Genomic DNA, 22,283 nt, shown 5'->3' with positions numbered 1-22,283 from the left:
CAGTGCCACCTCTTTGTTTAATATCTGGACCAAATACGCCCCCCGGCTGCCAGCTGCCTATTACAACGAAAAGCTTCTGAAGGTTGGAGATAGACTTTGTGAAATGAAAGTAAGTACCTCCGGAGTAGAAAGAGCCCAAATGAAACTCATTTGGCTAATTATTATCTTTTTGATTTGATACCATTCCTATTTTACATGATTTGATTTTTTTTCTTAGAAAAATATAAGGGAATACATACAAATTTTAATAACGCACAGTAACCAAAAAAGTGTTCACTCTAAAATTTTGTGGTTGGGATTCTCCAGAGGTGAGAGATTCCTGAACAGAAAGACGGCTGGCGAAGCATAAGCACAGCCACTAGTTAACAGAGGGTGTGGTAGGCGCCCGACAGGAAATGCTGAGTCATCATGTTCCTACCTTATACAAAGGAGCCCAGACACCACTTCCTGTTGTTTTTCACATGGCTGGCCTTGCCCAGCAGACAACTCTCATAGCTCCTGGCCTTGCTGCTATGTTGCTTGCTTCCAGGTGCCTTGTTTTAATGACTTTCAGCTCCTTCTTTACATTTTGCTGTATGTATCAGTAATTACAGCGGTCATTCCATACATACCCTGTTTCTTGCTCGGTGTTGTATTCCAACCGACTTTGTGCCCTTTTTCTAGTTCTATAGCAATGCGGAAGTATTGGATTGCTGTGGACTCATAGACTTAAGTTTGATAAGACCACACCATGGCTGGGTTTTCAGTGAACGAAAATGTGAATTTTCCCTCTAAGGTCTGGCACAGGCCCAAATTATTCCAAATTAAATATGAGTCTTTGGCACACGTGGGATCCTTGGACTAAGAGTTATTTTACACAAAGTGATTTTACGCCAGACACCAGCAGTATTCAGTCTGTTACCGAGCCAGGTCCATTTTCCCCACGCAGAGAGAGCCAAATGCTGAGCCGCTGAGGTTTGCAGCAGAGAAAGAGTTTATTCACAAGGCAGCCAAGCGAAGAACGAGTCTCAGATCCGCCTCCCCTAAGGCGAGGGAGTTGGGGATATTTACGAGATATAAGCAGAGTGGTTTTAGGCACGGCGGGGAAAGATGACTCGAAGTACGGAAAATGGTGAGGTAGTCGGTGTTCTGCGCAGGTTCATCTGGACTACGTGCTTCTGTGTATTCAAAATGGAGGCGTTTAGCAGGACCGGAGGGCGGAGTTTTCCAGCCTCTGACGTCAAAAGGCCATTCAAGGGTCACCTGCGCAGGCCCAGTTTTAGGGTCAGTGGTCCCAACCAGCCCCAGCCGGTTCGCCGTGGGCAAGAGCTGACTCCAAGTTCCTGTGAAACAGCCGAGCTGCGTGAAGCTGGGAAGTTATGCAATTTATGAGAGGAAAAAAGAAAGAGGAGAAAACAAAACAAAACAAAACTAAAGCGGGCTTAATCAGTTAAGGTAGTTCACAAACAAAGCGGTTTTACCAAGCAGCCGTTCCCTTATCTGTTCTGTAAGACAAGCTTACGAATTTCTATTTGTCATGAGCTTCTGTTAACTCCGTGGGGGCAGTTTCAAGTCTTCTCAATCTAGTTTCTCAGCTTCATTTCCCTCCTCCATTTCTACTTTATGGACTTGAATCTTTTTGGTCTGGGAGGGAAAGTTACCAATTAGAGGCTAAGATGTGGAGGAACTTTCATAAGGAAGCACTAAGATCTATTTTCTGCTGCCCAAATTAGAGAATCATCTTAGCTCCATGTAATTGGACCATACGGAGTTTGGAAAACCACAGAAAAAAGCCCCAGGTGAGATCCAACTTGTAAGCTATATTCATGTGAAGTAGAATAATAGTTTTGACCAGAATTAGAGGCGTGCCCCCCTATTTTTATGCTTCTGCTCAACATAATAAGAAGCTGGTGATACACAGCCCAGTTTGGGGTGGTTTGAGAAGTATCCAGGTGGTTGGAAGGAAGAAGAAGGAGCATTTTACAGGTTGATCAAGCAAGTTGATGTTGGGTAGTGGCTAAGGATTCAGAATATTTCAGGTAGGATATTTACAAATTTACTTAGAGGAACAAAGAAAAGGTTTTAACTACTTTTCAGTGACGGGAAAGTGGGCCGGTAAAGGTATTTGTAATCCTGGAAACAAACTTGAGTGGTTACTTTGGTTTCTAGAATCTAGTTTTATTTTAGTTACAGTAGAACTCATCTTGTTGGACCACGCTGGTTTTGAACCTAGATTTGAATTCATTATGTGAATCAAAGTTAGAGCGAAAAGATTCAGAATTAGTGAGCAAGTAACAAACAATAGAAATAGAAACAAAACAGCGTTTGACCGTGGTGCCTCCTGAGGGGTGAGGTCACCCAATAGGCAGTTCACACCCAGGGCAGCTGCTTTTCCTGGAAACACAGTTGCAGGGGAGGAAGCAGAGAAAGGGTTGCAGCTGAGTCATATGTAAAACCCTGCTCACATCCACCGCCCTGAAACTCTCCAGGTCAACTGTGCCCCGTGGGCTTCAGAAATGAGGCATCTGACTTTGTAATTGGAATGTAAGCATGAATTAGAACTAACAAGAATCATAGCAGCTCAGGCTTTTTTGATTCGTCCTGATGTAACTTCAGAGACTGTCGACAGATGAGCCATCTCATCTCCTGCATTTTTCTCTTCTCCCTTTTTTCTTTCCTTCTTTCCTTCCTTTTTTCTTTTTTCTCCCTCCCTTCTTTTCTCCCTCCTTCCCCCTTTTGTCCCTCCCTTTCTGCCCTCTCCTACTCTTTCTTTCTTTTTTGGAGCTTAGGAGGTATCAGAGAAGCAGGGCTGGTTATGCAACTCCTCTGCCTCTCTCACTGAGTTTGTGGGTTACCTTGATCTGTTGAGGTTAAACCTTTGGTTTTTGAGTATATCCAGGTTATTACCACACACAGTGCCCTGGTGAATATTCCCATCTTTGAGGTCATGATGGTCTCATCTCACAATTGGCTTGTTGTGAGGAGAATTAAATGAAATAATGCACATGCATTGCCAAGCACAGTGTCTGTTAAGTTTGTGTTTGGAAATAGTAGGGATAATGGTGTCATGGTGATTCTAATAGCAGTAATAGTAGTAATCAACATTGACACTATTAAGAATAATATGAATATTACCTAATTTTAATAATGATAAGCAAAATGATATTTTGAAACCTTCATCAAGTCCTCTTTTTATTTCAGGAATATAAATTGGCCCTTTTACAGTGCTATGGGAGATATCTTCAGCAGTTCAGCATCAACTTTGAGGAGAATAAAGCAGATGTGAACCAATTCAAAAGTGTCTTTTTTCCAAAAGGCTTTGAAGACAAAAGTGCTGCGCATACGGTAAGATGAAAGCAGTAGCTAAAATAGCTACCATTTATGATTATGCAATAGTCTGTCCTTTACTTGACAGCTTCTAAATGTCTTTCATTTGCTTAGCATGGTATTTACTTGTGTGCTGTAAGTTACTTAATAAATATTTTCTGTGCTGGATGAGAAAGTGCACTTATTAAATTTTGTAAAGATGCTTTGGAGATTGTGTCACTATAATCACTTATTCATCCAGGAGACAGTATTTATTATTATTATTATTATAACTAGTATTGGTAGAATGCTTTTAGTCTACAAAGTACTTTAGAAAACATTGGATCCTCACAATAACTCTATGAGTTAGATACTGTTATTATCCCTATTGTACAAGAGAGAAAAAGAAAGCTAATCACACAGTATAATAAGTAGTGGCTCTGGAGAGGAAACATAGATCTTTTGATACAAAAGAAATTTTATGCTTTTTTCTACTATACCAGTATTATTATGTTAATTGCTACCAATGAGTCACTGGTAGAGCAGTTACCATGTGCTAGGTACTCTTCTAAATGCATTATATGAATTGTTATCTTGCAGCCTCATGGCAGTCCTAAGAGACGGGTACTATTATGCCTCTTTTACAGATGAAGAAACTGAGGCTTACTGGAGAGTGAGAAACCCAGCCCCCTTAAAGCAGTGGGCAGCGCTGGTGTTTGAACCCTAATCAGTCTGACTGCAAGGCTATGTTATTCCAAATTTAATGATTATTCTAGGCCTTGGAAACAACATGTGGTTTAATATGCAGAAAAGCTCAAGCATGTTTGAAGGCACATTCAGTTTGTAACATAGGTGCATGAATGAGAATACTGGGCAATGTGAGTGGGTGCTTAAATTGTATGGCGGGGACAGGTGGGCATCCTGATACCAACAAATAATTCTTGGGACACCAGGTGAATGTCCTACAGTTCAACTCAATTCTGACCATCTACCCAGAGACAGTGTCAGATCCCACAGTTTGAGGGTTCAGTCTTACAAAACCACCTCCTCCCACTTCAGATGCCAGTTGCAAGCTCAGGTCATTACCTGTACTTCTGACTGACTGGCTATAAATCACAGGTTCCCGCGACCCCCTCCTTGGGCCCGATAATTTGCTGCAGTGGTTCACAGAACTTGTGGAAACATTTTACTTACTAGATTACAGGTTTATTATAAAAGGATATAATATAACTCAGCAACAGCCAGAGGGAAGAGATACATAGAGCAAGGTGTGGGGAAAGGGTGCGGGGCTTCCATGGCCTCTGCAGACACACCACTCTCCCAGCACCTCCACGTGTTCATCACCCTGGAAGCTTCCCAAACCCCATCCTTTTGGGTTTTTATGGAGGATTCATAGCATAGTCATGATTGATTGAATCATTGGCCATCGGTGATAGATTCAACTTCCAGCCCCTCCCCCCTTCCCTGGAGGTCAGGGGCTGGGACTGAAAGTGCTAAACCTCTAATCACATGGTTGGCTCCACAGGCAACTAACCTCCATGCTTAGGCACTTTCCAAAAGTACCTCATGAACATAGCAGAACATATCTTTGTCACTCTTAACACTTATGAAATTCCAAGGGTTTGGGGAGAGCTAGGAACTGTGGATGAAGACCAGATACATATGAGAAATGTATTTTGGCCAACTGAATGACCAAATCCTTATTTCTTATAAACTGTAATATCTCAGTGCCCCATTGGGAAGAGTGCTGAATGAAAAGTTGGAATTTTTAAGGCCCCTCCTATATCACCCTGGTCCAGGCTTCCATATCTCTCTCTTACACTGTTGAATTATTCTGCTTCCATTTCCATTCAGCTTCCCTAGCTGTGAAACCAACTACATGGTGGCTAGAAATAGTTTACATGTATCCAAGCAGGAAGTCTGCCTGGTAGACTAAGGCTCATTTGTGTTACTAAGACTCTCCACTCCCAGTAGTACTGATGATTCTCTAGCCGAAATCTCTCTTCTGAACTCCCTATCTATCCAGTGAACATCATAAAGATCTCATACTTGTCGTGTCCAAAACTGAGCTCATCTTTTTTTCTTCCATAATTGGCTCCAGCCAGTAACCCAAGCAGGAAACTGTTGCAGACCTCTTCTGCTCTCTTACCTCCCACTTCTTTTTTTTTTAAACATCTTTATTGGAGTATAATTGCTTTACAATGGTGTGTTAGTTTCTGCTGTATAGCAAAGTGAATCAGCTATACGTTTACATATATCCCCATATCCGCTCTCTCTTGCGTCTCCCTCACCCTCCCTATCCCACCCCTCTAGGTGGACACAAAGCACCGAGCTGATCTCCCTGTGCTATGTGGCTGCTTCCCACTAGCTATCTATTTTACATTTGGTAGTGTATATATGTCCATGCCACTCTCTCACTTCATCCCAGTTTACCCTTCCCCCTTCCGTGTCCTCAAGTCCATTCTCTACGTCTGCATCTTTATTCCTGTCCTGCCCCTAGGTTCTTCAGAACAAATTTTTTTTTTTAGATTTCATGTATATGTGTTACCATACAGTATTTGTTTTTCTCTTTCTGACTTACTTCACTCTGTATGACAGTCTCTAGGTCCATCCACCTCACTACAAATAATTTCGTTTCTTTTTATGGCTGAGTAATATTCCATTGTATATATGTACCACATCTTCTTTATCCATTCATCTGTGGATGGACACTTAGGTTGCTTCCATGTCCTGGCTATTGTAAATAGTGCTGCAATGAACATTGTGGTATATTACTCTTTTTGAATTATGGTTTTCTTAGGGTATATGCCTAGTAGTGGGATTGCTGGGTCATATGGTAATTCTATTTTTGGTTTTTTAAGGAACAGTCATACTGTTCTCCATAGTGGCTGTACCAATTCACATTCCCACCAACAGTGCAAGAGGGTTCCCTTTTCTCCACACCCTCTCCAGCATTTATAATTTGTAGATTTTTTGATGATGGCCATTCTGACCGGTGTGAGGTGATACCTCATTGTAGTTTTGATTTGCATTTCTCTAATGATTAGTGATGTTGAGCATCCTTTCATGTGTTTGCTGGCAATCTGTATTTCTTCTGTGGAGAAATGTCTGTTTAGGTCTTCTGCTCATTTTTGGATTGGGTTGTTTGTTTCTTTGATATTGAGCTGCATGAGCTGCCTGTATATTTTGGAGATTAATCCTTTGTCAGTTGCTTCATTTGAAAATATTTTCTCCCGTTCTGAGGGTTGTCTTTTCGTCTTGTCTATGGTTTCCTTTGCTGTGCAAAAGCTTTGAAGTTTCATTAGGTCCCATTTGTTTATTTTTGTTTTTATTTCTGTTTTTCTAGGAGGTGGGTCAAAAAGGATCTTGCTGTGATTTATGTCATAGAGTGTTCTGCCTATGTTTTCCTCTAAGAGTTTTATGGTGTCTGGCTTCACATTTAGGTCTTTAATCCATTTTGAGTTTATTTTCCTGTGTGGTGTAAAGGAGTGTTCCAATTTCATTCTTTTGCATGTACCTGTCCAGTTTTCCCAGCACCATTTATTGAAGAGGCTGACTTCTTTCTACATTGTATATTCTTGCTTCCTTTGTCAAAGATAAGGTGACCATATGTCTGTGGGTTTATCTTTGGGCTTTCTATCCTGTTCCATTGATGTATATTTCTGTTTTTGTGCCAGTACCATACTGTCTTGATTACTGTAGTTTTGTAGTAGAGCCTGAAGTCAGGAAGCCTGATTCCTCCAGCTCTGTTTTGCTTTCTCAAGATTGCTTTGGCTGTTAAGGGTCTTTTATGTTTCCATACAAATTGTGAAAAATTTTTTCTAATTCTGTGAAAAATGCCATTGGTAGTTTGATAGGGATTGCACTGAATCTGTAGATGGCTTTGGGTAGTAGAGTCATTTTCACAATGTTGATTCTTCCAATCCAAGAGCATGGTATATCTCTCCATCTGTTTGTATCAGTTTTAATTTCTTTAATCAGTGTTTTATAGTTTTCTGCATACAGGTCTTTTGTCTCCTTAGGTAGGTTTATTCCTAGGTATTTTATTCTTTTTGTTGCAACAGTAAATGGGAGTGTTTCCTTAATTTCTCTTTCAAATTTTTCATCATTAGTGTATAGGAATGAAAGAGAATATTCTGTGCATTAATTTTATGTCCAGCTACTTTACCAAATTCATTGATTAGCTCTAGTAGTTTTCTGGTAGCATCTTTGGGATTCTTTATGTATAGTATCATGACATTTGCAAACAGTAACAGCTTTACTTCTTCTTTTATGATTTGGATCCTTTTTATTTCTAGTTCTTCTCTGATTGCTGTGGCTAAAACTTCCAAAACTATGTTGAATAATAGTGGTGAGAGTGGGCAACCTTGTCTTGTTCCTGATCTTAGTGGAAATGGTTTCAGTTTTTCACCATTGAGAATGGTGTTGTCTGTGGGTTGGTCATATATGGCCTTTATTATGTTGAGGAAAGTTCCCGCTATGCCTACTTTCTGGAGAGTTTTTATCATAAATGGGTGTTGAATTTTGTCAAAAGCTTTTTCTGCATCTATTGAGATGATCATATGGTTTTTCTCCTTCAATTTGTTAATATGGTGTATCACATTCATTGATTGGCATATATTGAAGAATCCTTGCATTCCTGGAATAAACCCCACTTGATCATGCTGTATGATTCTTTTAATGTGCTGTTGGATTCTCTTTGCTAGTATTTTGTTGAGAATTTTTGCATCTATGTTCATCAGTGATATTGGCCTGTAGTTTTCTTTTTTTGTGACATCTTTGTCTGGTTTTGGTATCAGGGTGATGGTGCCTCGTAGAATGAGTTTGGGAGTGTTCCTCCCTCTACTATATTTTGGAAGAGTTAGAGAAGGATAGGTGTTAGCTCTTCTCTAAATGTTTGATAGAATTCACCTGTGAATCCATCTGGTCCTGGGCTTTTGTTTGTTGGAAGATTTTTAATCACAGTTTCAATTTCAGTGCTTGTGATTGGTCTGTTCATATTTTCTATTTCTTCCGGGTTCAGTCTTGGGAGGTTGTGCTTTTCTAAGAATTTGTCCATTTCTTCCAGGTTGTCCATTTTATTGGTATATAGTTGCTTGTAATAATCTCATAATCCTTTGTATTTCTGCAGTGTCAATTGTTACTTCTCCTTTTTAATTTCTAATTCTGATGAATTGAGTCTTCTCCTTTTTTTTTCTTGATGAGCCTGGCTAATGGTTTATCAATTTTGTTTATCTTCTCAAAGAACCAACTTTTAGTTTTATTGATCTTTGCTATTGTTTCCTTCATTTCTTTTTCATTTCTTTCTGATCTGATCTTTTTTAAATTTTTAAATTTTTATTTTTTTATTAGTTTCTGCTTTATAACAAAGTGAATCAGTCATACATATACATCTGTTCCCACATCCCTTCCCTCATGCATCTCCCTCCCTCCCACCCTCCCCATCCCACCCCTCCAGGCGGTCACAAAGCACCGAGCTGATCTCCCTGTGCTCTGCGGCTGCTTCCCACTATCTATCTACCTTACGTTTGGTAGTGTATATATGTCCATGCCTCTCTTTCGCTTTGTCACAGCTTACCCTTCCCCCTCCCCATATCCTCAAGTCCATTCTCAAGTAGGTCTGTGTCTTTATTCCCGTTTTACCCCTAGGTTCTTCATGACATTTTTTTAAAAATTCCATATATATGTGTTAGCATACGGTATTTGTCTTTCTCTTTCTGACTTACTTCACTCTGTATGACAGACTCTAGGTCTATCCACCTCATTACAAATAGCTCAGTTTTGTTTCTTTTTATGGCTGAGTAATATTCCATTGTATATATGTGCCACATCTTCTTTATCCATTCATCCGATGATGGACACTTAGGTTGTTTCCAGCTCCGGGCTATTGTGAATAAGAGCTGCAATGAACATTTTGGTACATGTCTCTTTTTGAATTATGGTTTTCTCAGGGTATATGCCTAGTAGTGGGATTGCTGGGTCATATGGTAGTTCTATTTTTAGTTTTTTAAGGAACGTCCATACTGTTCTCCATAGTGGCTGTACCAATTCACATTCCCACCAGCAGTGCAAGAGTGTTCCCTTTTCTCCACACCCTCTCCAGCATTTATTGTTTCTAGATTTCTTGATGATGGCCATTCTGACTGGTGTGAGATGATATCTCATTGTAGTTTTGATTTGCATTTCTCTAATGATTAATGATGTTGAGCATTCTTTCATGTGTTTGTTGGCAGTCTGTATATCTTCTTTGGAGAAATGCCTATTTAAGTCTTCTGCCCATTTTTGGATTGGGTTGTTTGTTTTTTTGCTATTGAGCTGCATGAGCTGTTTATAAATTTTGGAGATTAATCCTTTGTCAGTTGCTTCATTTGCAAATATTTTCTCCCATTCTGAGGGTTGTCTTTTGGTCTTGTTTATGGTTTCCTTTGCTGTGCAAAAGCTTTGAAGTTTCATTAGGTCCCATTTGTTTATCTTTGTTTTTATTTCCATTTCTCTAGGAGGTGGGTCCAAAAGGATCTTGCTGTGATTTATGTCATAGAGTGTTCTGCCTATGTTTTCCTCTAAGAGTTTGATAGTTTCTGGCCTTACATTTAGGTCTTTAATCCATTTTGAGCTTATTTTTGTGTATGGTGTTAGGGAATGATCTAATCTCATACTTTTACATGTCCTTGTCCAGTTTTCCCAGCACCACTTATTGAAGAGGCTGTCCTTTCTCCACTGTACATTCCTGCCTCCTTTATCAAAGATAAGTTGACCATATGTGCATGGGTTTATCTCTGGGCTTTCTATCCTGTTCCATTGATCTATCTTTCTGTTTTTATGCCAGTACCACACTGTCTTGATTACTGTAGCTTTGTAGTATAGTCTGAAGTCAGGGAGCCTGATTCCTCCAGCTCCGTTTTTCGTTCTCAAGATTGCTTTGGCTATTCGGGGTCTTTTGTTTTTCCAAACAAATTTTGAAATTTTTTGTTCTAATTCTGTGAAAAATGCCAGTGGTAGTTTGATAGGGATTGCATTGAATCTGTAGATTGCTTTGGGTAGTAGAGTCATTTTCACAATATTGATTCTTCCAATCCAGGAGCATGGTATATCTCTCCATCTATTTGTATCATCTTTAATTTCTTTCATCAGTGTCTTATAATTTTCTGCATACAGGTCTTTTGTCTCCTTAGGTAGGTTTATTCCTAGATATTTTATTCTTTTTGTTGCAATGGTAAATGGGAGTGTTTTCTTGATTTTATTTTCAGATTTTTCATCATTAGTGTACAGGAATGCCAGAGATTTCTGTGCATTAATTTTGTATCCTGTTACTTTACCAAATTCATTGATTAGCTCTAGTAGTTTTCTGGTAGCATCTTTAGGATTCTCTATGTATAGTATCATGTCATCTGCAAACAGTGACAGCTTTACTTCTTCTTTTCCTATTTGGATTCCTTTTATTTCCTTTTCTTCTCTGATTGCTGTGGCTAAAACTTCCAAAACTAGGTTGAATAAGAGTGGGGAGAGTGGGCAGCCTTGTCTTGTTCCTGATCTTAGTGGAAATGGTTTCAGTTTTTCACCATTGAGGACAATGTTGGCTGTGGGCTTGTCATATATGGCCTTTATTATGTTGAGGAAAGTTCCCTCTATGCCTACTTTCTGCAGGGTTTTTATCATAAATGGGTGTTGAATTTTGTCGAAAGCTTTCTCTGCATCTATTGAGATGATCATATGATTTTTCTCCTTCAACTTGTTAATATGGTGTATCACATTGATTGATTTGCGTATATTGAAGAATCCTTGCATTCCTGGAATAAACCCCACTTGATCATGCTGTATGATCCTTTTAATGTGCTGTTGGATACTGTTTGCTAGTATTTTGTTGAGGATTTTTGCATCTATGTTCATCAGTGATATTGGCCTGTAGGTTTCTTTCTTTGTGACATCCTTGTCTGATTTTGGTATCAGGGTGACGGTGGCCTCGTAGAATGAGTTTGGGCGTGTTCCTCCCTCTGCTATATTTTGCAAGAGTTAGAGAAGGATAGGTGTTAGCTCTTCTCTAAATGTTTGATAGAATTCGCCTGTGAAGCCATCTGGTCCTGGGCTTTTGTTTGTTGGAAGATTTTTAATCACATTTTCAACTTCAGTGCTTGTGATTGGTCTGTTCATATTTTCTATTTCTTCCTGATTCATTCTTGGCAGGTTATGCATTTCTAAGAATTTGTCCATTTCTTCCAGGTTGTCCATTTTATTGGCATAGAGTTGCTTGTAGTAATCTCTCATGATCTTTTGTATTTCTGCAGTGTCAGTTATTACTTCTCCTTTTTCATTTCTAATTCTGTTGATTTGAGTCTTCTCCCTTTTCTTCTTGATGAGTCTGGCTAATAGTTTGTCAATTTTGTTTATCTTCTCAAAGAACCAGCTTTGGGCCTCCCTGGTGGCGCAAGTGGTTGAGAGTCCGCCTGCCGATGCAGGGGATACGGGTTCGTGCCCCGGTCTGGGAGGATCCCATATGCCGCGGAGCGGCTGGGCCCGTGAGCCATGGCCGCTGAGCCTGCACGTCCGGAGCCTGCGCGTCCGGAGCCTGTGCTCCGCAACGGGGGAGGCCACAACAGTGAGAGGCCCGCATACCGCAAAAAAAAAAAAAAAAAAAAAAAAAAGAACCAGCTTTTAGTTTTATTGATCTTTGCTATCATTTCCTTCATTTCTTTTTCATTTATTTCTGATCTGATCTGTATGATTTCTTTCCTTCTGCTAACTTTGGGGGTTTTTTGTTCTTCTTTCTCTAATTGCTTTAGGTGCAGGGTCAGGTTGTTTACTTGAGATGTTTCCTGTTTCTTAAGGTGGGATTGTATTGCTATAAACTTCCCCCTTAGAACTGCTTTTGCTGTGTCCCATAGGTTTTGGGTCGTCGTGTCTCCATTGTCATTTGTTTCTAGGTATTTTTAAATTTCCTCTTTGATTTCTTCAGTGATCACTTCGTTATTGAGTAGTGTATTGTTTAGCCTCCATGTGTTTGTATTTTTTACAGATCTTTTCCTGTAATTGATGTCTAGTCTCATAGCATTGTAGTTGGAAAAGATACTTGATACAATTTCTATGTTCTTAAATTTACCAAGGCTTGATTTGTGACCCAAGATATGATCTATCCTGGAGAATGTTCCATGAGCACTTGAGAAAAATGTGTATTCTGTTGTTTTTGGATGGAATGTCCTATAAATATCAATTAAGTCCATCTTGTTTAATATATCATTTAAAGCTTGTGTTTCCTTATTTATTTTCATTTTGGATGATCTGTCCATTGGTGAAAGTGGGGTGTTAAAGTCCCCTACTATGAGTGTGTTACTGTCGATTTCCCCTTTTATGGCTGTTAGCATTTGCCTTATGTATTGAGGTGCTCCTATGTTGGGTGCATAAATATTTACAATTGTTATATCTTCTTCTTGGATCGATCCCTTTATCGTTATGTAGTGTCCTTCTTTGTCTCTTCTAATAGTCTTTATTTTAAAGTCTATTTTGTCTGATATAAGAATTGCTACTCCAGCTTTCTTTTGATTTCCATTTGCATGGAATATCTTTTTCCATCCCCTCACTTTCAGTCTGTATGTGTCTCTAGGTCTGAAGTGGGTCTCTTGTAGACAGCATATATATGGGTCTTGTTTTTGTATCCATTCAGCCAGTCTGTGTCTTTTGGTGGGAGCATTTAGTCCATTTACATTTAAGGTAATTATTGATATGTATGTTCCTATTCCCATTTCCTTAATTGCTTTGGGTTTGTTATTGTAGGTATATTCCTTCTGTTGTGTTTCTTGCCTAGAGAAGTTCCTTTAGCATTTGTTGTAAAGCTGGTTTGGTGGTGCTGAACTCTCTCAGCTTTTGCTTGTCTTAAAGGTTTTAATTTCTCCATCAAATCTGAATGAGATCCTTGCTGGGTAGAGTAATCTTGGTTGCAGGTTTCTCTCCTTCATCACTTTAATTATGTCCTGCCACTCCCTTCTGGCTTGTAGAGTTTTTGCTGAGAGTTCAGCTGTTAACCTGATAGGGATTCCCTTGTGTGTTATTTGTTGTTTTTCCCTTGCTGCTTTTAATATGATGTCTTTGTGTTTAATTTTTGACAGTTTGATTAATATGTGTCTTGGCGTATTTCTCCTTGGATTTATTCTGTATGAGACTCTCTGTGCCTCCTGGACTTGATTAACTATTTCCTTTCCCATATTAGGGAAGTTTTCAACTATAATCTCTTCAAATATTTTCTCAGTCCCTTTCTTTTTGTCTTCTTCTTCTGGAACCCCTATAATTCGAATGTTTGTGCGTTTAATGTTGTCCCAGAGGTCTCTGAGACTGTCCTCTGTTCTTTTCATTCTTTTTTCTTTATTTTGCTCTGCAGCAGTTATTTCCACTATTTTATCTTCCACCTCACTTATCCGTTCTTCTGCCTCAGTTATTCTGCTATTGATCCCATCTAGAGTATTTTTCATTTCATTTATTGTGTTTTTAATGGATGCTTGATTCATCTTTAGTTCTTCTAGGTCCTTGATAACTGTTTCTTGCATTTTGTCTATTCTATTTCCAAGATTTTGGATCTTGGAAATAGAATCTTGGATCAGCTTTACTATCATTATTCTGAATTCTTTTTCAGGTAGACTGCCTATTACCTCTTCATTTGTTAGGTCTGGTAGGTTTTTATCTTGCTCCTTCACCTGCTGTGTGTTTTTTTGTCTTCTCATTTTGCTTATGTTACTGTGTTTGGGGTCTCCTTTTTGCAGGCTGCAGATTCGTAGTTCCCGTTGTTTTTGGTGTCTGTCCCCAGTGGCTAAGGTTGTTTCAGTAGGTTGTGTAGGCTTCCTGGTGGGGGGGACTAATGCCTGTGTTCCGGTGGTTGAGGCTGGATCTTGTCTTTCTGGTGGACAGGTCCACATCTGGTGGTGTGTTTTCGGGTGCCTGTGGCCTTATTATGTTTTTAGGTAGCCTCTCTGCTAATGGGTGGGGTTGTGTTCCTGTCTTGCTAGTTGCTTGGCATAGGGTGACCAGCACTGTAGCTTGCTGGTCGTTGACTGAAGCTGGGTGCTGGTGTTGAGATGGAGATCTCTGGGAGATTTTCGCTGCTTGATATCATGTGGAGCTGGGAGGTCTCTTGTGGACCCGTGTCCTGAAGTTGGCTCTCCCACTTCAGAGGCACAGCACTGACTCCTGGCTGCAGCACCAAGAGCCTTTCATCCACCCGGCTCAGAATAACAGGGAGAAAAAGTAGAAAGAAAGAATTAGTAGAAGAAAGAAAGAGAGAGGGAAAGAAAGGAAGAAGGGAAGAAAGGAAGGAAGGAAGAAAGAAAGGAGGGAGGGAGGGAGGAAGGATGGAAAGAAAGAAAGAGAGGAGGGAGGGAGGAATGAAAGCAAAAGGAAGAGTGAATGGAAGAAGGGAGGGAGGGAGGGAGGAAAGAAAGAAAGAAAGAAAGACAGGAGGGAGGGAGGGAGGAAGGAAAGAAAAAGAAAGTGGAAAGAAGAAGGGTGGGAGGGAGGGAGGGAGGAAAGAAAAAGAAGGAAAGGAGGAGCAGAAGGAGGGAGGGAGGAAGGGAAGGTAGAAGAAAAAGAAAGAGCAGGTAAAGTAAAATAGAATAAAGTATGAAATATAGTAGCATTATTAAAATTAAAAAGTAATTATTGAAAAAAAAACGGACATATAGAACCCTGGGACATATGGTGGAAGCAAAGCTATACAGAGAGAATCTTACACAGAAGATTACACATACACATTCACAAAAAGAGAGCAGGGGGAAAAATAAAAAATCTTGCTCTCCAAGTCCACCTCCTCAATTTGGGATAATTCATTGTAAAAAGAGGAAAAGGGCGAGAAGTCTGAAATCTTGCTCTCTAAGCCCACCTCCTTAATTTGGGATAATTCGTTGTAAAAAGAGGAAAAGGGGGGAAAGTCTTAAATCTTGTCCTCAAAGTCCACTTCCTCAATTTGGGATGATTCGCTGTCCATTCATGCACTCCACAGACGCAGTGCACATCAAGTGGACCGTGGAGCTTTAATCCGCTGCCTCCGAGGCTGCACAGAGAGATTTCCCTGTCTCTGCTCTCACAGCTCCCGGGTCTCAGCCTTGGACCTGGCCCCGCCTCTGCGCGTAGGTCGCCGGGCTCAGACAGGACGGGTTTAAAGGAGCCGCTGATTCGGGGGCTCTGGCTCACTCAGGCAGAGGGGAGGGAGGGGCGCGCAGTGTGGGGCGGGCCTGCGGCGGCAGAGGCCGGCGTGACGTTGCAGCAGCCCGAGGCGCTCCGTGCGCTTTCCCGGGAAAGCCGTCCCCGGGTCCCGGGACCCCGGCAGTGGCGGGGTGCACAGGCCCCCCGGAAGGCGGGGCGGACAGTGACCCGCGCTCGCACACAGGCCCCGCGGCGGTGGCGGCGGCGGCAGCCCCAGCGTCCCACGCCCGTCTCCGAGGTCCGCGCCTTTAGCAGCGGCTCGAGCCTGTCTCCGGCGCTTCCCCAAGCAGCCCTCTTAATGCCCTCTCCTCGCGCACCAGGAAACAAAAGGGAAGAAAAAGTCTCTTGCCTCTTCGGCAGCTCCAGACCCTTTCCCCGGACTCCCTTCGGGCTTGCCGTGGTGCACTAACCCCTTCAGGCTCTCTTCCTGCCGCCAGCCCCAGTCCTCTCCCTGCGCTCCGACTGAAAGCCGATACCCGAGCCTCAGCTCCCAGCCCCGCCCGCCCCCGCGGCCAAGCAGACAAGCCTCTCGGGCTGGTGTGTGCCTGAGGGCACCGATCCTCTGTGCCGGAATCTCTCCGCTTTGCCCTCCACATCCCTGTTGCTGTGCTCTCCTCCACTACTCCGAAGCTTTCCCCCTCCGCCACCTGCAGTCTCTGCCCGCGAAGGGGCTTGTAGTGTGTGGAAACCTTTCCTCCTTCACGGCTCCCTCCCACTGGTGCAGGTCCCGTCCCTATCCTATTGTCTCTGTTTATTCTTTTTTTCTTTTGCCCTACCCAGGTATGTGGGGAGTTTCTTGCCTTTTGGGGGGTCTGAGGTCTTCTGTCAGCGTTCAGTAGGTGTTCTGTAGGAGTTGCTCCACGTGTAGATGAATTTCTGATGTATCTGTGGGGAGGAAGGTGATCTCCGCGTCTTACTCTTCCGCCATCTTCCTCCGGGTCCTGATCTGATCTTTATTTCTTTTCTTCTGCTAACTTTGGGGTTTTTTGTTCTTCTTTCTCTAATTGCTTTAGGTGTAAGGTTAGGTTGTTTATGTGAGATGTTTCTTGTTTCTTGAGGTAGGATTGTATTGCTATAAACTTCCCTCTTAGAACTTCTTTTGTTGCGTCCCATAGGTTTTGGGTCATCATGTTTTCATTGTCATTTGTTTCTAAGTTTTTTTTATTTCCTCTTTGATTTATTCAGTGATCTCTTGGTTATTTAGTAGTGTATTGTTTAGCCTCCATGTGTTTATATATATATTTTACAGAGTTTTTTCCTGTAATTGATATCTAGTCTCATAACGTTGTGGTCCGAAAAGATACTTGATATGATTTCTGTTTTCTTAAATTTACCAAGGTTTGATTTTTGACCCAAGATATGATCTATCCTGAAGAAAGTTCCATGAACACTTGAGAAGAAAGTGTATTCTGTTGTTTTGGGGTGGAATGTCCTATAAATATCAATTAATTCCATCCTGCTTAATGTATCATTTAAAGCTTGTGTTTCCTTATTTATTTTCATTTTGGATGATCTGTCCATTGGTGAAAATGGGGTGTTAAAGTCCCCTACTCTGACTGAGTTACTGTCGATATCCCCTTTAGTGGCTGTTAGCTTTTGCCTTGTGTATTGAGGTGGTCTTATGTTGTGTGCATAAATATTTACAATTGTTATATCTTCTTCTTGGATCGATCCCTTGATCATTATGTAGTGTCCTTCTTTGTCTCTTGTAATAGTCTTTATTTTAAAGTCTATTTTGTCTGATATGAGAATTGCTACTTCAGCTTTCTTTTGATTTCCATTTGCATGGAATATCTTTTTCCATCCCCTCACTTTCAGTCTGTATGTGTCCCTAGGTCTGAAGTGGGTCTCTTGTAGACAGCATATATACAGGTCTTGTTTTTGTATCCATTCAGGCAGTCTGTGTCTTTTGGTTAGAGCATTTATTCCATTTACATTTAAGGTAATTATCGATATGTATGTTCCTGTTACCATTTTCTTAATTGTTTTGGGTTTGTTATTGTAGGTCTTTTCCTTCTCTTGTGTTTCCTGCCTAGAGAAGTTCCTTTAGCATTTGTTGTAAAGCTGGTTTGGTGGTGCTGAATTCTGTATCTTTTGCTTGTCTGTAAAGGTTTTAATTTCTCTGTCGAATCTGAATGAAATCCTTGCTGGGTAGAGTAATCTTGGTTGTAGGTTTTTCCCTTTCATCACTTTAAATATGCCCTGCCACTCCCTTCTGGCTTGCAGAGTTTCTGCTGAAAGATTAGCTGTTAACCTTATGGGGATTCCCTTGTGTGTTTTTTGTTGTTTTTCCCTTGCTGCTCTTAATATGTTTTGTTTGTGTTTAATTTTTGGTAGTTTGGTCATTATGTGTCTTGGAGTGTTTTCCTTGGATTTATTCTGTATGGAACCCTCTGCACTTCCTGGACTTGATTAACTATTTCCTTTCCCATATTAGGGAAATTTTCAACTATAATCTCTTCAAATGTTTTCTCAGTCCCTTTCTTTTTCTCTTCTTTTTTTGGGACCCCTATAATTCGAATTGTTGGTGTGTTTAATGTTTTCCCAGAGGTCTCTGAGACTGTCCTCAATTCTTTTCATTCTTTTTTTCTTTATTCTGCTCTGCAGCAGTGAATTCCACCATTCTGTCTTCCAGATCACTTATCCGTTCTTCTGCCTCAGTTATTCTGCTATTGATTCCTTCTAGAGAATTTTTAATTTCATTTATTGTGTTGTTCATCATTGTTTGTTTGCTCTTTAGTTCTTCTAGGTCCTTGTTAAACATTTCTTGTATTTTCTCCATTCTATTTCCAAGATTTTGGATCATCTTTGCTATCATTACTCTGAATTCTTTTTCAGGTAGACTGCCTATTTCCTCTTCATTTGTTTGGTCTGGTGGGTTTTTACCTTGCTCTTTCATCTGCTGGGTATTTCTCTGTCTTCTCGTTTTGCTTAACTTACTGTGTTTGGGGTCTCCTTTATGCAGGCTGCAGGTTCGTAGTTCCTGTTGTTTTTGGTGTCTGTCCCCAGTGGGTAAGGTTGGTTCAGTGGGTTGTGTAGGCTTCCTGGTGGAGGAGACTGGTGCCTGTGTTCTGGTGGATGAGGCTGGATCTTGTCTTTCTGGTGTGCAGGACCGTGTCTGGTGGTGTGTTTTGGGGTGTCTGTGACCTTATTATGATTTTAGGCAGCCTCTCTGCTAAAGGGTGGGGTTGTGTTCCTGTCTTGCTAGTTGTTTGCCATGGAGTGTCCAGCACTGTAGCTTGCTGGTCATTGAGTGGAGCTGCGTCTTAGCATTGAGATGGAGATCTCTGAGAGAGCTTTCTCACCGTTTGTTATTACATGAGGCTGGGAGGTCTCTGGTGGACCAATGTCCTGAACTTGGCTCTCCCACCTCAGAGGCTCAGGCCTGATACCCGGCCAGAGCACCAAGACCCTGAGCACACAGCAGGCGGAGAGGCTTGTCTGCTCACCCATAGGGGTGGGTGGGGGCTTTGGAGGTCAGATCCCAGGGAGAGGACTCTTACCTCCCATTTCTGATTGGTCACTAAACCCCATTGCCTCAGGCAAGGCTTAAATCTTCCCATTCTTTTTATCCCCCCTTGCAGAGCTCCAGTTCAGGGCCTTTTTTTTTTTTTTTTTTTTTTTTTTTTTAACATGTTTATTGGAGTATAATTGCTTTACAATGGTGTGTTAGTTTCTGCTTTATAACAAAGTGAATCAGTTATACATATACATATGTTCCCATATCTCTTCCCTCTTGCATTTCCCTCCCTCCCATCCTCCCTATCCCACCCCTCTAGGTGGTCACAAAGCACCGAGCTGATCTCCCTGTGCTATGTGGCTGCTTCCCACTATCTATTTTACGTTTGGTAGTGTATATATGTCCATGCCACTCTCTCACTTTGTCACAGCTTACCCTTCCCCCTCCCCATATCCTCAAGTCCATTCTCTATGTCTGCATCTTTATTCCCGTTTTACCCCTAGGTTCTTCATGACATTTTTTTTTTTAGATTCCGTATATATGTGTTAGCATACGGTATTTGTCTTTCTCTTTCTGACTGACTTCACTCTGTATGACAGACTCTAGGTCCATCCACCTCACTACAAATAACTCAATTTCGTTTCTTTTTATGGCTGAGTAATATTCCATTGTATATATGTGCCACATCTTCTTTATCCATTCATCTGATGATGGACACTTAGGTTGCTTCCATCTCCTGGCTAGTGTAAATAGAGCTACAATGAACATTTTGGTACATGACTCGTTTTGAATTATGGTTTCTCAGGACAACCTCAGAGGCCTTTGATCTCTCCTAGCTCCTGCATGTAGCTTTGTCCTCCGTCTGCTTTGCATCTTTCACACTTTTGTCAGAATTCATTTCTAAAGTGTTAATCAAATAATTGTACTCCTTTGCTCTTTGGATTTGCCCTTTTGCCATAGTCCATATTCCTTGCAATGGTGTGGAAGCTCTCCATGTTCTGACCATGGACCACCTCTATAGCCTAATTTATCTTAAACCTTCTCATCCAACTTTAAAAAAAGACTTTCAAATCAGTGACCACAGCAAGCACCTCAAGCATTCCTAACACTGTGTGTGCCTGGAACGCTTTTCCCTCTGTCAAGAGCCTTGTCTTCCTCATCTTTGACTCCCTGTTGCTTAGAGTGTGGCAAACAGAGGTGGTCAGCAAATATTTGCTGAAGGATTTGTGTAAATGGTAATAATTACATCTGAATTAATATGTTAACATGCCATTGTGGGGCTTTACAAAAATTGATTCAATTCTATATTCTTGGAAGTAGGATTTTGTACTTTTTTTTTTTTGCTTTTGAAAATTTTTTTGACTAAGGAAAGGTGATCTTAACTAAATGAATGCTTTGAAGAAACCTATTTTACCATGTTTCTTTCCATATGTTAGTCCAATAAGGCTGCTATAACAAAAATCCAGAGATTGGATGGCTTAAACAACATTTATTGCTCACAGTTCTGGAGACTGGGAAATGCAAGATCAGGGTGCTGGAAAATTCAGTGTCTGCTGAAGGCCTGCTTCCCCCTGTGTCCCCATATGGCAGATGGCGAGGTTGCAACATATAAACTTTGGGAGAACACAAACATTCAGTCTATTGACCTCTACTAATTTATTGAATCAATTAAGAATCATTTCCATTTTAGTTTTGTACATTTTAAGAAGTGCTTTTGTAAGTTGCATAAACGTTATTTATATTCTTTTTCTTTGTCTCATGTGTTTCAGTTTCATGCTTTAAGTGGCAGAAATATTTGCAACTACCAGCTGGTCTGTGACAGTGACATGAACCTGCAGAATAAAGAATCTGTGGCCCGGTGTCTGCATATCTTGTCCTCCTTAAGGCTCATCATGCAGGTGGCTTTGCCACAGGAGCAACTTTGCTGGATTATATTCAATGGTATATGTCAGTGTCTTTTATTTTTCATCGTGTCTTTCAGAAAGGTATTTAAATACTAAGTTTGATGGTGACTTGATTACCTTGTGATTTAAAACATGTTCATTTCCTCCTAGGGGCAAGACAGGGATAAAGATACAGACCTACTAGAGAATGGACTTGAGGATACGGGGAGGGGGAAGGGTAAGCTGTGACAAAGTGAGAGAGAGGCATGGACATATATACACTACCAAACGTAAGGTAGATAGCTAGTGGGAAGCAGCCGCATAGTACAGGGAGATCAGCTCGGTGCTTTGTGACCACCTACAGGGGTGGGATAGGGAGGGTAGGAGGGAGGCAGACACAAGAGGGAAGAGATATGGGGACATATGTATATGTATAACTGATTCACTTTGTTATAAAGCAGAAACTAACACACCATTATAAAGCAATTATACTCCAATAAGGATGTTATTTCCTAATAGGATACTTGCGGGCTTTTTTACGTTTTTATTACATTTCAGCTTGTCCTTATGAGCGGGGACTTATACAGCATGTCTGTGGGTTTTCTGCTCAAGGGAGGGTCAGAGGCTGTGGGGATAATCAGTTTCACATATATATAAAATAGGGACCACAGTTAGTAAGTAAGTATAAATGGGGAAGGATCGGAGGACAGGTTAGATTGTTTCTGAGCGTCATCCATTTATTGGTTCTCTCCATGAATACTTTGGCCAATGACCAGGGCTTCCTATGCATCAGCCTTCTCGTCCTACTTGTTTTTGAGTGAGGAGCTCTGAAAATGTGCATGTATGTATGTGTATAGGGTATTTACATATATGTGCATTGTACAGATACACATATGTACGTGTATATGCATTATATATGTCTCATGAAATGAATCTTATCTATCAAAATGTAGCATTTGTTTTTTTCCTTTTATGACTTACAATTTAAATTCAACTAAAATTCTCTTTAAAGTTACAATTTGAAGTTACGATGAGTCGCCTGATGAGTTGCCTACAGTATTGTTTTCTGGATAACATATTCCTGAAAGAAAAATAATAACAGTGTGTTCTGTGTGCCTCCGACCAGGGCAGAATAACCTGGAAGAAAACATATTGGATTTTCTCTCATCCATGGTGACTGACAGTACATTTCCTAGCCTTTTCCTTCCTTGATCTCCCCCAATAATTTTTTTGATGTTTTGATTGTAATTAGACCTTACAGTTGCTACCAGAGGTGAGGCTGACGCTGGAAGACATTTTTCAGGCCAGTGATTGTTGAGCGTTTGGGCCTCTCCTCATCCTCAGAGTTGGCACGGCTGTCTCTGCACCTGAACTGCTCACACATCTTGGCAGGGATTGAGCAGGCAGAGCTTCTGTACTCAGGAAGGAGTGATAGGCCTGAGGGTTGGGCCCTGCAGTCAGGCTTTGTTTGAAAG

General features: G+C 41.0%; 1 protein-coding gene across 2 annotated transcripts in view; it reads left to right on the top strand.

The window, feature by feature from the left end:
• The window catches only part of CFAP54 (cilia and flagella associated protein 54), a 310,560-nt gene that overhangs the window by 9,194 nt on the left and 279,083 nt on the right, over positions 1-22,283 (top strand). For both annotated transcript variants that reach the window (XM_060113374.1, XM_060113373.1), the window contains exons 2-4: positions 4-109; positions 3,181-3,324; positions 20,695-20,866. In XM_060113374.1, the coding sequence (XP_059969357.1) occupies positions 4-109; positions 3,181-3,324; positions 20,695-20,866 (422 nt within the window). The remainder of the gene's footprint in view (positions 1-3; positions 110-3,180; positions 3,325-20,694; positions 20,867-22,283) is intronic.

The sequence above is a fragment of the Mesoplodon densirostris genome, chromosome 11 (genome assembly GCF_025265405.1).
Source record: "Mesoplodon densirostris isolate mMesDen1 chromosome 11, mMesDen1 primary haplotype, whole genome shotgun sequence".
In the NCBI taxonomy this organism is placed as follows: domain Eukaryota; kingdom Metazoa; phylum Chordata; class Mammalia; order Artiodactyla; family Ziphiidae; genus Mesoplodon; species Mesoplodon densirostris.
The sequence above is the reverse complement of the archived record's forward strand: the minus strand, read 5'-3'. Positions and strand labels throughout refer to the sequence as shown.